This window comes from Dendropsophus ebraccatus, chromosome 2 (genome assembly GCF_027789765.1).
Source record: "Dendropsophus ebraccatus isolate aDenEbr1 chromosome 2, aDenEbr1.pat, whole genome shotgun sequence".
Classification (NCBI taxonomy): domain Eukaryota; kingdom Metazoa; phylum Chordata; class Amphibia; order Anura; family Hylidae; genus Dendropsophus; species Dendropsophus ebraccatus.
The window spans coordinates 203,850,199-203,871,329 of record NC_091455.1 but is presented as its reverse complement, the minus strand read 5'-3'; the positions used below and the strand labels follow the sequence as shown (position 1 = coordinate 203,871,329).

General features: G+C 46.9%; 2 protein-coding genes across 5 annotated transcripts in view; one reads left to right on the top strand and one right to left on the bottom strand.

The window, feature by feature from the left end:
• Positions 1–4,679, top strand: part of LOC138784873 (tumor necrosis factor receptor superfamily member 16-like) — a 45,777-nt gene extending 41,098 nt beyond the window's left edge. For all 3 annotated transcript variants that reach the window (XM_069960568.1, XM_069960567.1, XM_069960569.1), the window contains exons 4-7: positions 149–217; positions 1,780–1,960; positions 3,045–3,190; positions 3,599–4,679. In XM_069960568.1, coding sequence (XP_069816669.1) covers positions 149–217; positions 1,780–1,960; positions 3,045–3,190; positions 3,599–3,900 — 698 coding nt within the window. In that variant the 3' untranslated portion in view covers positions 3,901–4,679. The remainder of the gene's footprint in view (positions 1–148; positions 218–1,779; positions 1,961–3,044; positions 3,191–3,598) is intronic.
• An 8,820-nt stretch (positions 4,680–13,499) lies between these two features.
• SETD2 (SET domain containing 2, histone lysine methyltransferase) overlaps positions 13,500–21,131 on the bottom strand; it is a 37,026-nt gene continuing 29,394 nt past the window's right edge. For both annotated transcript variants that reach the window (XM_069959177.1, XM_069959178.1), the window contains exons 17-22: positions 20,830–20,964; positions 20,598–20,740; positions 20,219–20,333; positions 16,883–16,963; positions 15,066–15,167; positions 13,500–14,300 (exon numbers count right to left, since the gene is read on the bottom strand). In XM_069959177.1, the coding sequence (XP_069815278.1) occupies positions 14,139–14,300; positions 15,066–15,167; positions 16,883–16,963; positions 20,219–20,333; positions 20,598–20,740; positions 20,830–20,964 (738 nt within the window). In that variant the 3' untranslated portion in view covers positions 13,500–14,138. The remainder of the gene's footprint in view (positions 14,301–15,065; positions 15,168–16,882; positions 16,964–20,218; positions 20,334–20,597; positions 20,741–20,829; positions 20,965–21,131) is intronic.

Genomic DNA, 21,131 nt, shown 5'->3' with positions numbered 1-21,131 from the left:
AGTGCAGCTCTGGGGTATAATACAGGATGTAATTCAGGATCAGTAATGTAATGTAATGTACACAGTGACCCCACCAGCAGAATAGTGAGTGCAGCTCTGAAGTATAATACAGGATCAGTAAGTCGTATATTCTGTTTGTAATCACCAGATAAAGATGTGCCGATCCTGAAGCGGAAGGATGATAACAGCACAACGTTGACCTCCCTGGAGGATGGCAGTAAGTATAATGTTATATGGCTTCTATTTTAAATAGAAAATTGCCTATATATTTTTTTTGTCTGTTACCGGGAGAGCTGGGTGATAACCATTGTGTCCTCCAGTTATCACCCATCTGCCCCACATAACAGAAAGTTATACCTGGGAGAGTTGGGTGACACCCCCCTAGTATTGCAGTGATGGATCTTTTACTCAACAACAGAGTTGCTGCATATTGAGGCAGATTAACCATTCAGGAGTCCAGGAAAGCTGAGTAAGCAGAGGCTTGGACACTGTTGACTCCTGCAAAGCTTTAAGTAATATCTTAAGAATGAGAACATTTCTTACCTTTTCCCTAGGACCCCATCCTCTGACTCCCTGCAAACACTTCAAAGGCGGAGGAGGGGGGGGGGGGGGCGTCATCTGGTCTGCAGGCAATAGTAAGCTGACAGCAGAAACGGGTGGAGGGGAGAGGGGACGGGTTCAGATGCATGTGCTTGGAGTCTGCTCTTATTCTCTATATATGCACACTGCACAGTATCACTTCTCTTGTCCTGTATGCTGGGTGTAATCCTCAGTATCTGCTCCTATTCTGTATATATGGACAGTGCACAGTACCACTTCTCCTGTCCTGTATGCTGGATGTAATCCTCAGTATCTGCTCTTATTCTGTATATATGGACACTGCACAGTACCACTTCTCCTGTCCTGTATACTGGGTGTAATCCTCAGTATCTGCTCTTATTTTGTATATATAGACACTGCACAGTACCACTTCTCCTGTCCTGTATACTGGGTGTTATCCTCAGTATCTGCTCTTATTCTGTATATATGGACGCTGCACAGTACCCCTTCTCCTGTCCTGTATGCTGTGTATAATCCTCAGTATCTGCTCTTATTCTGTATATATGGACGCTGCACAGTACCACTTCTCCTGTCCTGTATGCTGGGTGTAATCCTCAGTATCTGCTCTTATTCTGTATATATGGACATTGCACAGTACCACTTCTCCTGTCCTGTATATTGGGTGTAATCCTCAGTATCTGCTCTTATTCTGTATATATGGACAGTGCACAGTACCACTTCTCCTGTCCTGTATGCTGGGTGTAATCCTCAGTATCTGCTCTTATTCTGTATATATGGACAGTGCACAGTACCACTTCTCCTGTCCTGTATGCTGGGTGTAATCCTCAGTATCTGCTCTTATTCTGTATATATATACACTGCACAGTACCACTTCTCCTGTCCTGTATGCTGGGTGTAATCCTCAGTATCTGCTCTTATTCTGTATATATGGACAGTGCACAGTACCACTTCTCCTGTCCTGTATACTGGGTGTAATCCTCAGTATCTGCTCTTATTCTGTATATATGGACACTGCACAGTACCACTTCTCCTGTCCTGTATACTGGGTGTAATCCTCAGTATCTGCTCTTATTCTGTATATATGGACACTGCACAGTACCACTTCTCCTGTCCTGTATACTGGGTGTAATGCTCAGTATCCTTTTAGATTCATGCCCATGCATAGTACAACTTCCTTTTGTTGATAAGGTTTCTATAACACAGTATTTATCTCCACAGACAAAGATCTATCAATCCTGAGACGGACAGATGGAAATGGCAATAGAGATGAGAACACAACGATGCCCGGCTCCCCCCAGTTTACCGCACCAGAGGACAACAGTAAGAACATCATCCCCGTCTACTGCTCCATTCTGGCTGCCGTGGTCGTCGGCCTCATTGGATATGTGGCCTTTAAGTGGTGAGTTCATCTGATGATATCATAATGTTGGTGGTCTTCATCTATGAGGTCATCCTGTTGGTGGTCACATGCACACACCCCAACCGTTCCAGTAGGCATGGCCAAACCAAAACTACTGATGATACCATGAAACAGGCCAGTGGAGTAGAAACTGACCCACTCTACAGTCTACCTCGGGCAGTTTGTCCACCATTGGGTCTCTAAATCATTGAGGAAGGGGTTGGAGGTGGTCACTATGGTCACTTTATGCCTGTTCAATATTCTCCTGGATCCAGTATTATGAGGGGACACCATGGAGTCCCCCTGAGCTTGCAGATAGTTACAGACAAGACGGACGTTTGGAGAACCTTCTGACAGGGACGTTCATGGGAACTTTTCTTGCTCCATCATCTTAAAGCACTTCCCTGGAGTTGTCTCATGTTCAGTGTAAAGCGTCTTCCCTCTAGGAGATCGGTGAGCGGGGTTTTCCCAGGGCCGGGCTGGGTTTCCCGTGGCTCTGCTCTCGGTAGGGAGGACATTCCAGGCGGAGGATGAAGCTTTTGTCCCCTCAGTGGCTGTTCCAACCAATTTCCAGCATATGAATAGGATTAGTGTCCCGCTCGGTGGATTAGATCCGTGTCTTTCACAAATCTCATCTCTCGCTGTTCTGTAACTTCGTCTCCTTTTTACTTGTTCGATACCAGAAGTAAAATCTCGGCGGCTTCTTCTGTGAACGCCGCTCACTTAGATCGCTGACATCACACATTGTCTCCGTCCTGTTGATCCGAAGACTCTCACAGCTGGGAAGAGATATTGAATCTAGGCCAAGACAGAATTTCTCAGTTTAGGCTCAATGTTAGTTCTTCCCGAGCTCTGTGCGGGTTCGAAGCCCACCCTATACACCATGGCTGGTTGGATTTGTTCTGCTTCTGGTCTTGTTGGGTGATCGGGAATTTGTTGGTTTGATCAGATTCATTGGTCTGCCCTCTTTGTATATTATCTCCATGTGTAGCGCCCCCTTGAGTTACCACATGCTGGTACACATACCACTGGCTGACATCCTGAGCTTGGAAACATACGACCATTGTGTTTTGTTGCTTTCTAGCTGGGTAACTTGCAAGCAGAAGAAGCTTTTGGCCAAACAAAGGGCTGGAGAACTGGCGGCTTCTGGTGAGGGCGAGAAGCTTCACAGCGACAGTGGGGTTTTCCTGGACACACACAGCCTGCAGGAACAGAACCATCTCAACAAAGGTATGTGGGACATTCCATAGTACACACACACAGGAGTAGAGTACAGAGGTAGTAGTTGTACCAAGGCCTGGAGTATAAGGGACACAAGTTTTTTTCCACACTTGGGGGACCTGGTACAGAATTTGTAGTGAGGCACAAGATCTTTAGGATACATCAGTCCTCGCTTCCTGACTTTGAGTATAGTCCACATGTTACATGGTGGTTGAGCTGAGTCAGTGTGTGAGACGAATGAGTCTTCAACCAAGTTATGACATATGGACTCTACTTGATAACTCTATGACATGTGGACTCAATCATTAATGTGCAGGTAGCTCCGGTGGTCACTATGCTTGTCATTACTCTATACATCCAATAAATGTTACGATGTTTTTGCAGCTAAAAGTAACTTTGATCCTTTTGTCCCTATAGCCAAACTGGAGCCAAAACTTTACATTAACCTCCCACCGCACAAGCAAGAAGAGGTAGAGCGGCTCCTGACTGACACAAGTCGTGGGAAAGACTGGCAACGTTTGGCTAGCCTGCTGGGGTATGAAGAAGATACCATAGATACTTTTGGTAGAGGAGAAGATCCAGTTCATACTCTTCTTACTGACTGGTCATCCAAGGATAGCTCTACCCTGGAGGTCTTGTGTGCAGCCTTGGTTAACATGGAGCGGGCCGATGTGGTGGAGACACTGAACAGTGCAGCCGATGCCAGCTCCGTGGTGTAATGCTCAATGCTCCCATCCAGCAAGGTCTGGGGTCTTACCACCAAACTCGTTGAGGGAACTTTAAGAAGAAAAAAAGCAAAAACCAAAATGAAACAACAATTGGTGGAAGGGTCCGACTAACATGATGGATTTCCTACACACAGAGTAGAGACTAGTGCTGATGCGTCTAGGACTCGGGCTCAGCCGGGGTCTTCTACCAGTCTTGGATCTTCACCACCTTCTTCTTCATCTGCCTCCCTACGGTGAGGTCAGGTGGCCAAAGACAATTTCCTGGACTAGATCCTTGAGTCAGGACTTTTTAAGGGTCATTCCGACTAAGAAACCTCCTTGTTTATGGTCCTGGATGGATAAGACTCAGTCTCGTTCTTGAGAGGATCTGTAACATCAGGATGGCCAGTCCTCACGTCGTCTTTATTAACGTTATTCAGCTCGCCGCGTTCAGGCTCCTCGTGGTTTCTTTTCTGGCTTTTTATCTTTTTTTTTTTTTTTTTGCTATGGAATTATTAGACTTTTTTTTGTTCTGTTTTTCACATCTGGGAACTAAAGCCATAACTCAGTATGGACGACAGTGATGATGATGAATTGGTTTACTTCGACTTCCCCACAGAACATGGAAGAGAATGGGATGTCATATTTTGTGTTAATATTTTATTATAAATGAAACTTTGGGTTCGGCCATTTTTTGTAATAGATCTCGGGCGCCTCTGAGAGGTTGCTGCTGCCGCGCTGTGTCACATGATATCACCACGATATTAAATGTTATTTTTATTTCAAAAGGTTGATCGTTTTTTCATTGTTTTTGGGTTGGATCAGATGCGTTTTTGTTTTTTTTTGTTTTTTTTAAATGCCAGTTTATATGTCCTGAATCTGTTTTACCTGTAGTTCTCCCTGGTCAACGTTTAGTACAATTTATCAGTGCTGTTTAGCTTACAGAGTATTGCCATTAGAAGAGATAAACCAGCCATATACATCAGATAACAATTTTCTCCCTATGTGCATGTACACTCTGCTCAGCTTAGCGTGCATGCATTCTGTGAGAGCCAATGCCAGACACCTCTGGCAGCAGCTTATCTTCCCTGACCCTTCCCCAACTGCTGTTGGCGGACAACCAGGAGGCCACTGTACGTAGAGGAACAGGTAATCCCACTTTATAGTAAATGTTTTAGCTGTTGATGGTATTGACTTTCAACATTTGGATGAAAAATAAGGCGTTCTCATTCACTGACAGCAAACTAAGGTGCTGCAAAAGCTGCAGTAATGAAAGTTCCTGGAAACCATACTTAAAGGGATATTCCCACTGCAGCATACATGGTGGCTGATGGGTTTGGTTGTTTGGCAAAGCATGATAGGGGTGATAGTAATAGGGGTCTGGATCCCACTGTGACACTGGATGATCTGGGGGATTAGCGGCACTGCACTGACATTGAGCGCTCGCTTGTTTTCACACCCTGCAGACTAATCCTGCGCTAATTGGTTTAAACTAGAAATCTCAGTGTTTGGAAACAGAAACTGATCCTGGTCTCGTCTCGCGGATATTCCTGTGATTGGCTGAAGAGGCGGCAGGAGCCTCGGAGCGCTACTGAGGGTCTGAGGGACTACAAGGGGGACCTGAGTCCGAGAAGCAAATCATGTCAGCAGTGGTCTGGGATAATAGCACCAAAATCCTGCATAAATTATAACACCTATACTGTGCATAAATAATACCAACACATAAGGCTACCATAGTGTAGCCACATAATACGGCTGTACTGTACATCTATAACAATGCTAAACAGAGCTCATATACTGCTTAGAGCATAAATAATACTGCTATACTGTACACATGTAACATTGCTAGAAAGAGCACAAATACTGCTATACTGTATACATGTAACATTGCTAGACAGCACAAATAATACTGCTATACTGTACACAAGTAACAATATTAGACAGAGCAAAAATAATACTGCTATACTGTATACATGTAACATTGCTAGACAGAGCACAAATACTGCTATACTGTACACGAGTAACAATGCTAGACAGATTACAAATAATACTGCTATACTGTATACATGTAACATTGCTAGACAGAGCACAAATACTGCTATACTGTACACGAGTAACAATGCTAGACAGATTACAAATAATACTGCTATACTATATACATGTAACATTGCTAGACAGAGCATAAATAATACTGCTATACTGTATACATGTAACAATGCTAGACAGAGCTCATATCAGCAGAAGGTGACAGTGACCCACATTAGGTTATGGCACAATCTGCTTTATTTTTTTCACAGCTATATGGCTATCCCTCTGTATCCTTGTGTCATGCTGTGCCCCTCAGATGACATAAAACAGTGTATAAGTCCTCCCTGGAGTGTTCCTTTAAGTAAGCCCTCCCACAACCCCCTAGTAAAACGTACCAGCTGACAACTTACCCACATATTACCCCCATATGGAGAGGCCGAGATGCCGGAGAACCTCCGGTGCCGCCCCCTACAGTCCATATGCTGCATGGCGGCCGGCTGTCTGGGCCCCTCATCTGCAACAAGTTAGTGCATCTGGTAACACTGATGACTGAGGATGATGGGGGATGATGGGGCTCACAGAACAACCCATCCTCAGGAATGTCCCCCCAGCCGGGAGACACGGTTCACGTTTGGGCCACATTAACCCCTTCTTAGCAGTCGGATACATCAGGCGCTGCTGCCTGCAGAGGAAAGTGACACAAAGGAACGAACCAGAGAAGAGGCTGCTGTAGAAAAGCTCTCCACTGACCATGTGTTATTCATGTCCTACACCTCAGTCACCTCCACAGCTGCACTCACTATCCTGCTGTTATATCACGTCTTATCCTCCAGAGCTGCACTCACTATTCAGCTTGGTTCCATTTGCTCTTAAGATACAGGACCTAATATCTAATGATGGTTATCTATCTAATCTATCGAACTATCCAATCTCCCTCCGCTGTGCTGTTGGAGGTAGTTGTCCTGGATCTTCCCTCTTTAGTTGTTTCTTGTGACTTTTTCTTCGAGGGTCTGAACAGGTGGCAGAAACTGATGGGAGTAATGTGAGCGTCCAGTGAAGGATTTGTAGTTTATGTGGCGTGGCGGTGGGGACAGCTGCTGCCTCTTCTGAGGGGCTTTGTTTGCCTTGGCCTGGGGTGGGCTCCTCTACATGAGCCGGAGTTCACACATCTACTGCTGGGGCCCATTTACTAACAGAACAAGTGATAACTAAGTTGCCAAAATCGAGGGGTTGTCGACTGGTGTCCTATCTACACTGCATGCACAGTGGCTGTGCACAGTGGCAGTTATGGGGGCACTGTCACTGTTATGGGGGCACTGTGGCTGTCACGTATGGGGGATCTGTGGCTGTTATGGGGGCACTGTGGCTGTCACTGTTATGGGGGATCTGTGGCTGTTATGGGGGCACTGTGGCTGTCACTGTTATGGGGGATCTGTGGCTGTCACTGTTATGGGGGATCTGTGGCTGTTATGGGGGCACTGTGGCTGTCACTGTTATAGGGGTTCTGTGTCTGTTATGGGGCACTGTGGCTGTCTGTTATAGGGGTTCGGTGGCTATCGCTGTTATCAGTGTCACTGTGTAAATAAAAAGAACGCAAGGAAGAGCTGCCCTGAACTTCATGGGTGGTTATAGATGAAGAGGAAGCCATGATTTACCTTACAGAAACAATGTGGAGGCGGCAGACAGGCTCAGGACGCATGCACACAGCCCTGGCTTGCTCCTTTGCATAACACTATGTAGGTCCCATCCCACTTCCTGTGTCCCCACTCTGCACTACTTAGGCCCCGACACCAATCCACCATATTCACCTCTGCATTGTTTAGGCCCTTCCACTCCTATACTATCTAGGCCCCACCCCACTTCCTGTCTTCTGTCCTGGTCTCTACAATACATCAAGCAGTGGAAGAAGATTTTGGCAATGGAGACACCAAGTGGCCAAGACGTTTATCTGGGATGAAGGCATGTAACCGATCACACACGATTCTCCAGGATTTCAACAAGCTTCCCCCCCCCCCCCCCCCCCCCCCCCCCCAAAAAAAAAAACCCACCTCCATCCTCAGGTTTATGAGGATGACACATGAGATGGGAGGCTGACTACAGGCCAGACTACACCGGGTTTGTGTGTAGTCTGTTACCATGGAGACACATAGGTATGCATAGCAGCTGTATACACAGATCTTCAGTCAGGGTTTATTGCATGGCGCCTGTGTCAATCTACACATGGGAGAGTGGGTCATAGGCTGCCCCTACTAAGTACCACGCTTATCTCCCCAACAGTATATTCATAGACCTGCACAATTCTGGGTCCCTTCTCCTTTAAGTCAGCAGTTATAGGTCACATGATCGTGAGAGTCAAATGTTTCATTGTTCCTCTCCTTTCCATTGTTGTTTAGGCCGCCAGCCGAGGAAACTTCTCTGTGTCTCTAGGACTTGGCAGGAGCGCCCAGGGCGCGGATGTAACAAGATGCTACAGATGTGTACAAGTTTTCACACCCTCCCTACGCCAGAGACGGCGCTGTCCAATCACAGGATATTGTGCCAGACAACAGGGGGCTCAGGGCTCTATTTGGGGTCCGAGCAGTTTTCACCATTCACTCCCATTAATATGATACTGGATTGCGTGCAGAGAGTGTAATGGAGAATGACCATTATGGAGGGGATTTGCAGGGAGACACGGAGTATACAGAGCACCGGGGCATTCTGCAGGGAGACACGGAGTATACAGAGCACCGGGGCATTCTGCAGGGGGACACAGAGTATACAGAGCACCTGGGCATTCTGTAGGGAGACACAGAGTATACAGAGCACCGGGGCATTCTGCAGGTAGACACGAGTATACAGAGCACCGGGGCATTCTGCAGGGGGACACGGAGTATACAGAGCACCGGGGCATTCTGCAGGGGGACACGGAGTATACAGAGCACCGGGGCATTCTGCAGGGAGACACGGAGTATACAGAGCACCGGGGCATTCTGCAGGGAGACACGGAGTATACAGAGCACCGGGGCATTCTGCAGGGGGACACGGAGTATACAGAGCACCGGGGCATTCTGCAGGGGGACACGGAGTATATAGAGCACCGGGGCATTCTGCAGGGGGACACGGAGTATACAGAGCACCGGGGCATTCTGCAGGGAGACACGGAGTATACAGAGCACCGGGGCATTCTGCAGGGGGACACGGAGTATATAGAGCACCGGGGCATTCTGTAGGTAGACACGGAGTATACAGAGCACCGGGGCATTCTGCAGGGGGACACGAGTATACAGAGCACCGGGGCATTCTGTAGGTAGACACGGAGTATACAGAGCACCGGGGCATTCTGCAGGGGGACACGAGTATACAGAGCACCGGGGCATTCTGCAGGGAGACACGGAGTATACAGAGCACCGGCGCATCCTACAGGGAGAGACCAGGAAGCATTTTATGATGCTGCAACCATCTGAGGCTCCAAACACAATATGTAAATAATTATAAGCAATCAAAGCCTTTGTCTGAGCAGGAAGAGAGCAAATAACGTCCCCCTACATGAGACGTATTAAACTCAGGCCCTCCAGCTGTTATAAAACTACAATTCCCATCATGCCTGGTCAACCAAAGCTTTAGCTTTGGCTGTCCAGGTATGATGGGAATTGTAGTTCTGAAACAGCTGGTCGGCCTGAGTTTGACACCCCTACCCTACATCGTAGAAGGCCCTCTGTGTAGGTCCCCCTTAAGTAGAAGGCTTCCTGTTGTAGAGCACTGGCAGGCAAAATGGACGTCCAATGCAGGCAGCAACTAACACATGCTGCCTGTGCTGGAAGACAGAAGAGGACAGCGTGTGCCGGGACAGCCGCAGAAACAAGGAAGCCTGTGAGTCCCCCCCCCCCCCCCCAATTATTATGTTTTATTATTATTTGATGTGGACAGTTTGCATGGCCATGGGCCCTCCAGGAGCCCACATTATAATACGTGCACTAAGGGGGCCTGGCCCCCTTAGTGCACTGGGCCCTGTTGCAGTGGCATGGTCTGCCTTCATACTAGCTAAGCAACTGAATTTTATCACTTCTCAGCTGAGAGCAGGACTAGCTATGTACAATGTATCAGTCTGGAGTCCAGGCTGTAGAGCTCACAGAGCATTGTCTACACTGGATACAGCTGAGAGCAGGACTAGCTATGTACAATGTATCAGTCTGGAGTCCAGGCTGTAGAGTTCACAGAGCATGGTCTACCCTGGATACAGCTGAGAGCAGGACTAGCTATGTACAATGTATCAGTCTGGAGTCCAGGCTGTAGAGCTCACAGAGCATGGTCTACCCTGGATACAGCTGAGAGCAGGACTAGCTATGTACAATGTATCAGTCTGGAGTCCAGGCTGTAGAGCTCAAAGAGCATTATCTACACTGGATACAGCTGAGAGCAGGACTAGCTATGTACAATGTATCAGTCTGGGGTCCAGGCTGTAGAGCTCACAGAGCATCGTTGACTCCTCTAGGTAACACATTATAACATCCTAAGAACACTTAACAGCAGCCATGTTCTTGCTTTCCCACACTGATCATTGCAGAATAGCAAGGCCTATGGCTGTGTACAGGTTTCACATTAGGTCTGCAGCTTACTTCTTCAGCCACCGGTAACCAGATACCAAATGCTCAGGCAGACCCGAGCATGCTCCAGTTGCTTTCATCTCTAGTGAGCGCCATCTGGTGGCTGTGTATATGTAATACTGTGTCTATCAGAGACTGAGAGGTTAAAAGGAGAAGTCTGGCGAAAATTTTTATTTAAGTATTATATTGCCCCCCAAAAGTTATACAAATTACCAATATACACTTATTATGGGAAATGCACATAAAGTACTTTTTCCCTCCACTTACTACTGCACCAAGGCTTCACTTCCTGGATAAAATGGTGATGTCACGACCCGACTCCCAGAGCTGTGCGGGCTGTGGCTGCTGGAGAGGATGATGGCAGAGGGAAGCTCAGTGTTCCCCCAGTGCCCTGTTTCCCTCAGTGTCCCTCTGCCATCATCCTCTCCAGCAGCCACAGCCCGCACAGCTCTGGGAGTCGGGTCGTGACATCACCATGTTATCCAGGAAGTGACATCACCATTTTATCCAGGAAGTGAAGCGTTGATGCAGTAGTAAGTGCAGGGAAAAAAGCACTTTAAAAGCATTTCCTGTAATAAGTGTATATTGGGGATTTGTATAAGTTTTGGGGGACAATACAATACTTTAATAAACATTTTCACTGGACTTCTCCTTTAACTGCTCCCTTCTCTGTTGTCTGGATTGAATATTGATGGTAACTGAGATCAAGAACTTCCAGATTACCTGAACCGGGATCCTGGCTGGATACAGAAGGGGTTCAGGAGCCAATCAGGACCTTGTCCCATATACAGCAGAGAACTAAGAACAAAGTTAAACCCTGAAAAACAAGAATTCAAGTAATAAAAAAAAGTCACATTACACACTGGTCTGTACCTATACAGTCTCCAGCTGAGGTCTAATCATTACACAATCCCCACCTGTGTTCTCACAAACTTGTCCTGCCCCTTAGAGGCCATAGCTGAACATTACACCAAGGGCAAAACCAATTTGTACAGTAATTTGTACAAGAATATAACTACTATAATACTGCTCCTATATACAGGAATACAACTACTATAATACTGCTCCTATATACCAGAATATAACTACTATAATACTGCTCCTATATACCAGAATATAACTACTATAATACTGCTCCTATAAACAGGAATATAACTACTATAATACTGCTCCCTATATACAAGAATATAACTACTATAATACTTCTCCTATATACAGGAATATAACTACTATAATACTGCTCATATATACAGGAATACAACTACTATAATACTGCTCCTATATACCAGAATATACTACTATAATACTGCTCCTATATACAAGAATATAACTACTATAATACTGCTCCTATATACAAGAATATAACTACTATAATACTGCCCCCTATATACAGGAATATAACTACTGTAATACTGCTCCTATATACAATAATATAACTACTATAATACTGCTCCTATATACACGAATATAACTACTATAATACTGCTCCTATATACAAGAATATAACTACTATAATACTGCTCCTATGTACAAGAATATAACTACTATAATACTGCTCCTATATACAAGAATATAACTACTATAATACTGCTCCTATGTACAAGAATATAACTACTATAATACTGCTCCTATATACAAGAATATAACTGCTATAATACTGCCCCCTATATACAAGAATATAACTACTATAATACGGCTCCTATATACAGGAATATAACTACTATAATACTGCTCCTATATACAGGAATACAACTACTATAATACTGCTCCTATATACAAGAATATAACTACTATAATACTGCTCCTATATACAGGAATACAACTACTATAATACTGCTCCTATATACAAGAATATAACTACTATAATACTGCTCCTATATACAAGAACATAACTACAATACGCAGAGTTGCTTAACGGCACTGTGTGGCTCAAGGCTCAGGTAGGGTGCTCTGCCCCACGGTCCCAGACCCAGGTCCCGGAGATAACTCAAAAGGAAGGCAAGAGGCGGCACTCCGAACTTAAAGTGAACAAAACGTGGTTTTTGTTTATTCACCCAGTATGCAACGTTTCAATCTACTCAATGAGATCTTTGTCAAGCACAAAAGTGAGCAATAAGGGGCTGGTATATAACACACCATACGACAGCCCACTAATCAAGTGACATCATATCAATCAATAATGTAAACATATATAAAAAAAATACATAACTGTGTAATACATAGTGACATGTCCCCGTGTGATGTGCAATTGAAACGTTGCATACTGGGTGAACAAAACAAAAACCACGTTTTGTTCACTTTAAGTTCGGAGTGCCGCCTCTTGCCTTCCTTTCAAGAATATAACTACGATAATACTGCTCCTATATACAGGATTATTGCTCCTATATACAGGAATATAACTACTATAATACTGCTCCCTATATACAAGAATATAACTACTATAATACTGCTCCTATATACAGGAATATAACTACTATAATACTGCTCCCTATATACAAGAATATAACTACTATAATACTGCTCCTATATACAGGAATATAACTACTATAATACTGCTCCTATATACAAGAATATAACTACTATAATACTGCTCCTATATACAGGAATATAACTACTATAATACTGCTCCTATATACAAGAATATAACTACTATAATACTGCCCCCTATATACAAGAATATAACTACTATAATACTGCTACTATAAACCAGAATATAACTACTATAATACTGCTCCCTATATACAAGAATATAAATACTATAATACTGCTCCCTATATACAAGAATATAACTACTATAATACTGCTCCTATATACAGGAATATAACTACTATAATGCTGCTCCCTATATACTGGAATATAACTACTATAATACTGCTCTTTTATACAAGAATATAACTACTATAATACTGCTCCTATATACAAGAATATAACTACTAGAATACTGCTCCTATGTACAATAAATCTTTTCTTCCAGTCATTCATGCAGTCAATCGCTCATTTCCGTGTAGGCAAATGTATTTTATTCTCTTTTTTTTTTTTCTTTTATACATAAAAAATTCAGTAAAAATTTGACGTAAAATGATATAGGCAGTACAATAAAAAATCCATCAGTAATGCACAATGCTGCCTAATGAAAAACAAAAAAAATAACACAGCGGTGAATGCACAAAGGGGAAAAATATTTATAAAAAAAAAAAGAAAAGAAAATCCCTCTAGATGAGACAATGAGCGATGGCGGGGGCGGGGGGGTATTTACAGGGAGTGCGGCGGATGGTTACGCTCGTGTCCTCATTCTGGTAGTTCCTGGATTATGGAACAAAAATATATAACATTATATTCACAGATATGATAAAATATAATACAGGCCCACGGCGGGAGAAACAATAAAAAAAAAAAATGCCACAATTTATTGCGCTGTACACTTCAGAAAAGGCTCCGGCCGAGGAATTCAGATATCTAGGTCCACAAAGCTCACGCTCCATCCTCTTCTAGGATCCAGTGATGGGAGGGAGGGAATCCATCATGTGAAATGTGCTGTCAGATTTAATGGGGAGGGGGAGGGGGGGGCTGTTCAGTCTGTTAAGGGAGGGGCCTCAGCATGGGGGGTGTGGTTTGAGGCTCAGCCTGCAGAGGACGCTATTCAAAGTCCACATCCTCTTTGGGCTTGTAGGTGGAGCCAAATTTCTGCATGTACTTCTTGATGTACTCCTTGGTTTTATGTTTGACGTTTTCGTTGCAGTCGAGGTCCTCGGGGTTCTTACAGTATTTTAGCTCCTTGTTCATGACGCCGTGTGTCAGCTGTGGATGGGAGGAGACGGGAGGATATTAGTCTGTCCCAGATATAAGCCCCACCCATAAAGGGGCAGGGGAAAAAAAAAAAAAGGGATAGGATATAACCCCCTCCCCATAAGTAAGGTCACCCCTACCACAACTACTAACACTGAGAAAGAGAACTGGACAGGTCCGCTCTTCACGCTAATATGGAGGCAGCCGGCTCCTATCTGATATGAAAGTAGTTTGCAAAGAGTCTATCCACAAAAACCTTTAAACCTGTGTCTAATCCTAACTTTAAGGGGGTCTCTACATATTCACAGACACAAATGACACGCAGTCATGTGGCTATTGTGCTTGCTCTGGGGTTGCCATGGTAGCAATAAGAGATGATATACATGGGTCTTCCTGTCATGTGACTTCCACTCTTAAGGTGGTATTTATGGGATTGTGCGAAGGTCCTGTCTAATTTCATGAAAGTCACATGACAGGAAGTCCTAGGGGTTGGTTGGTTTGTTTCTGCTACCATACCAACCCCAGAGCAAGCGGGACAATGTACAGGAAATATTACAGGGGATTATCATTCTACAATAACCCTGCAAAAGCAAGTAACCAAGGCAAAGGATCCTGGGATGTGTGTTACTCAACATCTGATTTTTGTAATTGAGACCAATAGGTCAGCACATGCGGTGTATAAACAGTAAGTCAACATGGTGGAGCTCCCCTTTAAATATAACCCGCTTCTATAAAGAGCCAGTCAGTCGCCTCTGTGTCCGCTATGTGGATCCCTACCTTCCGCGCCAGGTGCTTGAAGTCCTCGGTGTTGTTTATCCGGCCGATCTTACAGTCCGGCTTCCTGTACGGGTTCAGACACTGCACGATGAACTGCGACATCTAGAGGGAGATGGGCAAGAAGACATGAGGAGTACGAGATCTCTTGTGCAGACGACAACAATGATGGTAATGGCTGCACATCGCCTCTCTAAACAGTGCAAGTCTATGGCTCCCAGCAGTTCTGCGCACGGCTCATGTCAGGACCTGACTATGAGATTGCTGGGGTTATATAAGCGGATCCTGCCACATGGGAGGAAAGATAGGTGTCCACTAAAGGACCGCAGGAACCGCCCAGCGATCATACATCATACAGCCTGATTCGGGGGAAGGATCATTATTAGAGATCAGTGCTCATTATCGGGGGTCTGTCAGACCAGTGTACAAGGGTCTTATAACTCATCAGCTTTGTGAGTAGGACAGATTTTCATCCTGCAAATGGATGTTTTCATTCACTGAGAGCAAACAGAGGTGTTAGAAAGTCTAAAATCTAGAAGATGCTGAACTTGTTATTATAGAACAAACAACTGGACAGCCCCTCTAAGCCTGGAGGGATGGATGCAGACTCCTGGGGCCCCTCTAAGCCTGGAGGGATGGATGCAGACTCCTGGGGCCCCTCTAAGCCTGGAGGGATGGATGCAGACTCCTGGGGCCCCTCTAAGCCTGGAGGGATGGATGCAGACTCCTGGGGCCCCTCTAAGCCTGGAGGGATGGATGCAGACTCTTGGGGCCCCTCTAAGCCTGGAGGAATGAATGCAGACTCCTGGGGCCCCTCTAACCCTGGAGGGATGGATGCAGACTCCCGGGGCCCCTCTAACCCTGGAGGGATGGATGCAGACTCCCGGGGCCCCTCTAACCCTGGAGGGATGGATGCAGACTCCCGGGGCCCCTCTAACCCTGGAGGGATGGATGCAGACTCCCGGGGCCCCTCTAACCCTGGAGGGATGGATGCAGACTCCCGGGGCCCCTCTAACCCTGGAGGGATGGATGCAGACTCCCGGGGCCCCTCTAACCCTGGAGGGATGGATGCAGACTCCCGGGGCCCCTCTAAGCCTGGAGGGATGGATGCAGACTCCTGGGGCCCCTCTAAGCCTGGAGGGATGGATGCAGACTCCTGGGGCCCCTCTAAGCCTGGAGGAATGGATGCAGACTCCTGGGGCCCCTCTAAGCCTGGAGGGATGGATGCAGACTCTTGGGGCCCCCTCTAAGCCTTGAGTAGGGCTGGGCGATATGGAAAAAAATAAAATCTTGATTTTTAAAATTTTTTGCTAAATAAACAGAGTTTTATTCTCGCAGCATCAGATACTATTTCAATGACGTTTGAAACAACAACTGTATTGCTTCCCAGTGTATCTGCTCCCCCTGTGACTAGAGCAGACTGGTGGTGACTGAGGGGGCAGGTCAGTAGCTCCTGGAGGCCACCCGCGTCACTTCTTTTGGGACTGACCGCCCGCCACTGTACTGTGCGCCCCCCCCATACTGTACCATGCTGCCCGCCCCACACTGTACCACGCCGTCCATCCCGCCCACAATGAAAATCAAATTTACGATTTTCACAAAAAATCTAATTGATTCTAAAATTCTGGGCGAATTAATTCCATTAATCGTCCAGTCCTAGCCTTAAGAGGTGGATGCTGGCTCCTGGGGCCCCTCGGTTACTGGATGGATGCAGATTCTTGGAGCCCCTCTATGCCTGGATGGTTGGATCCAGGCTGCCGGGGCTCCTCTAAGCCTCAATGAATGGATGCAGACTCTTGCCCCCCCCCAGTGATTCTTACCTCCTTTCTGAAGACCTCCTTGCTCTTCTTCGCCAGCTCGCTCGATGTATCCGCTTCAGCCGTTTTGGCTTTTTTGGAAGACTAGAAAAGAAAAATGGTAAAAAGGTGGTGAGTAAGAACATTGGGGGTGGGGGGCGTCTCTGACCCCACTGATTCCCAACACTATATAGCAGGGGATTATGGGTTGTGGTGTAGTAAAATAAGTGACCTTGAAATGTCGGGCGCGCAGCCCCCGCTCCTGTTACATTTGTCCACTCTCCCCTCCCCATGGACCCACATTCCGGCCCCGCAGGTCTTCTCCTGTAATAAGTACACAGCCGTCCCTGTGTTACCATGATTTATTGGGGGAGACGGCAGGGGGTCCTATCTCCAGTCTCAGCTGCTTTTGGCCTAACCTCAATGGGAGAGTGAGGATCTCCAAGGTGGAAAGCTGTAACATTCCAGAATATAAGGGGGGGAAGGGGCACAGACAGCTGAGGGTCACCCCCTGGGGGTCTTTGTGATGGGCACTACCTATGTAGGGGGCTGTGAATTAACTGTAATAGCAGTAGTGGGGGAGGGACAGTGTGAACATTTATATCCCACATCATCCTCCCCAAATCTGCCCATCCTCCCCATAATGGTGAAGCATCACTCAGCTTTCCCAGCATCCTGCATGGCCGTGTATGGAAGGCAGTGAACACCATGCTTTTCAGGAGCAGAACAGGAACAGCAACAATCATGGTGGCCATACTGTAGTCACCCAGCTTTCCCTGATAAGAAGCACTGTCCCTGTGGCTCACCCAGCTTTCCTGTATGACCTAGGATACAAGCCGGCCCTTTGTCCATTGACGGTATGGATTGTAGACCTGACTGTATATCTGGGCCGTTTTTGTGGCTCCGCAGGATGCCCACATGTCAGACAGCTGGGGCATAAAGCGACTTCAGGGGGTGGGGGAGGGGTAATATTCTGCAGCTTATTGTGCTTATTATAAGAATATATAGATTTAATATGCGGGTGGCAAGCGGCCAATTCCGCCCCGGCCCCTCGGTAACAAACGTTTCCATGTTGTATCTGGGCTCATAAATGATCTCGAGTCTGGGGCGACTCAATGTGCCCATTTATGAATATGACGGGGGTCTTAATGAATGAATGAGCGGGGGCCCTCACTGCAGTCAGGGGCTTTAATGGGGGGGAAGTGGCCGGTGACAGCTCCAGGGGAACATTCCCCACTTGTGTTTTACAGCATTGTGAAGGTTGTTAAGCGCCGGTCTGGAATCTTCTGTGCGTTTCGCCACAAGAAGTGAGAGACATGTTTATAATTAGCTGAGGGCTCGAACAAAAAAAAACAAAAAAAAAACAGCCGCGCCCCGGAGTCTACAGGGAGGTAAAGCTGCAACTCATGTCTCCGGAGAGAACAGAGGATGGGACAGAGGAGATGACCTGAGAGAGGAGGAAAGGAGGCCCGAGAGAAGAGGAGAAAAGGAGGCCCGAGAGAAGAGGAGGAAAGGAGGCCCGAGAGAAGAGGAGGAAAGGAGGCCCGAGAGAAGAGGAGGAAAGGAGGCCCGAGAGAAGAGGAGGAAAGGAGGCCCGAGAGAAGAGGAGGAAAGGAGGCCCGAGAGAAGAGGAGGAAAGGAGGCCCGAGAGAAGAGGAGGAAAGGAGGCCCGAGAGAAGAGGAGGAAAGGAGGCCCGAGAGAAGAGGAAAGGAGGAGAGGAGACCTGACAGGGGAGTGAGAGGAGAAGACCTGACAGTAGGAGGTGAAGGAGGAGAGGAGACCTGACAGAGGAGGAGAGGAGACCTAAAAGAGAAGTAGGAGGAGGAGGAGATGACTAGACAGGGCAGCCAGAGGAAAAGACCTGACAGAGGAGACTGAGAGGAAAACTGACAGAGGAGGAAAGGAGACCCGACAGGGGAGCAACACCTGACAGAGGAGGAGAAAGAGAAGAAGAAGAGGAGACAAGCCTCAAAATAGGTCCATCTGATGGCAGTGTGCCCCACAGTCACAAAAGTAAAAAACAAAAAACAAAAGCAAAAAAAAAAAAAAAAAAACTTATCACAGATTTCGGTGTCCCTTACAGATGTTTCCCTCTTGTTCAGACTGGTGGTCACCCGGCTGATATTGCTGTGTGGACACAGATGATCATAAGCTGCATTACTGCGCCCCCTGGAGTTTGGCAGAGGCAGCTCATGCAGACGTCAGCTGAGGCAGCGGTGTCAACCTCAGAGGCCGCAGGCCGGCAGCTGATTCACAGTCTGGCACGGGCAGCAGGATCGTGTGTCCGCCGCGGCCTCTCACCTCCTCTGATTATAGGCTGTGTCTCCGGCTTCCTGTATAATTCTCCTGATATATGAGGTGTACACAGCGACAGCTCCTGGCACCTCCAGCTGCCCACAAATATAGACAGCATCCCTTAAAGGGGCTGCAGACCTTCTGAGTGCCTCCACCCTCTCTGGTCAGATCTGTTATATTCCTCTCTGGGAAAGCTGGGTGACTGACAATACAAACACTATTACAATTCTCACAAGCTTTCCTACAATCCCAACAGGCAGACACAGATTCCCTGCTGCTCAGGACTCTAGGACAGCTGGGTGGCAGCTATACCGGCAACTTCTCCTGAACTTTGTTGCCAATGGAGGAAGCACTACATCTGTCAGATGCTGGAAAAGGAGGTTGATCTTTCTTAAGGCTCTCATCATGGTTACCACCCAGCCTTCCCAGATAACACGAGGACAGTGTTTTTTTTTCTATTAGCCGCATGCAGTGGTGTGATATGGCGGGATGAACTAACGACTTACCCCCTTTTCATGTTTGGAGCTGCTGCTAAGAACACATCAGACCCAGCAACTCCAGCGTCTCCATGGCAGGTCATCAGGAGGAGAACATTTCTGGCTTGTCAGGTCAGCGGAAGGATCGCTGTGTGAGCCAGGCCGGATCATGTTCTCCTGTACAACCAGCGGATCAGGCCACGCGGTTTGGCACTTTTTTAGTACATTTTTTGGGCGAGTAGGTAACACTCTATAAAAGTGAACTGTGAGTCCGACTGCCCCCTGGCTGCTTCATCAGAATCCGGGTCATGAGCACACCTACCCCACAGTAACACACAGATGCACCTGGCAATGCAAGATGTTACAGGGACTACAATCCCCATCATCCTCAATACTCCCTCTAATTTCTAGAAATGCAGATGCCAAAACTGTGAGACCGATAGTGTCACCCATGATAAGAGTGGGTGCCTCCCCGGTATGTTGGAGCAGGTGACCCCCCCTCATATGATGGAGCAGGTGACCCCTTTGCCCCCCTGTCCGTGATACAACTGGGGGTAGCAGTTCTATCACTGTGTATCCAGTCTTTACCTTCATGGGATTCTCATCATAGGTCGGCGTTCCCAGGTCCATCTCGGCCTCGTGGTCCATGCTCGCTCCTTCATCCCCGGGGCTGTCCCAGGACGGTGGGTCCCACTGTGTCTGTCTAGAAAAGCACAAGATCCAGAGATGAGAATTACAGCGGCGTAGCATTGTGTACAGCCAGTAGAAATGGAAAAGACAATAGCTGTATACCAGAAGACGTTTTGATGTAATGCTTCTTACAGCTCAGGTTTTTTTTTACACTTTGAGATTCCCAGCAAGCCAATGGCAGCTGTACAGAATAGAAACTGTATACAGAAAACAGCACCCCACCTGTCCTTAGGTTGTGTGTGGTATTACAACCTGCCTCCTGGCACCCCTGGCTTACCTGGTTATTACATGGTAATAATAGATTTTGCCCTCAGGGTCCCGGGCCGTCTTCCAGTTCGGGGGAAGGACGATGGTTTTAGGTTTGGGTGGAGAAGGAGGCGGCAGCTCCATGATGCTGTTGGGGGCCATTCCCATCTCAGGCTATAAAAACAAAAAAGACAGAGAAACAGTGATGGCGGGAAAGGCGCAAGGAGGGCATCACCACACAGCGGCTTATGGCGATCACTTACCGGCTGCAGAGCTGGCGGCTGCCCGGGTGCCACAATGGCCGCCACAGGAGGGGCCTGCTGAACCACCACTCCTGGTGGGTGCGGTGCGTAGATCTGCTGACCTGGCATGTACTGTAATCCGGGCTGAGTGTAGCTCTGCAAATACAAAGTTATATGACGGTCACCCAGCTTTCCACACAGCAAGAGCGGCTCATCATTCACCGGGAACCACACAGAGACCACCCGCACATGACCCCAATATGCACAATTCATTGCTCGCACATTTGGCACAGGAACGCCTTTTTTTTTTTAAATTACAGCCG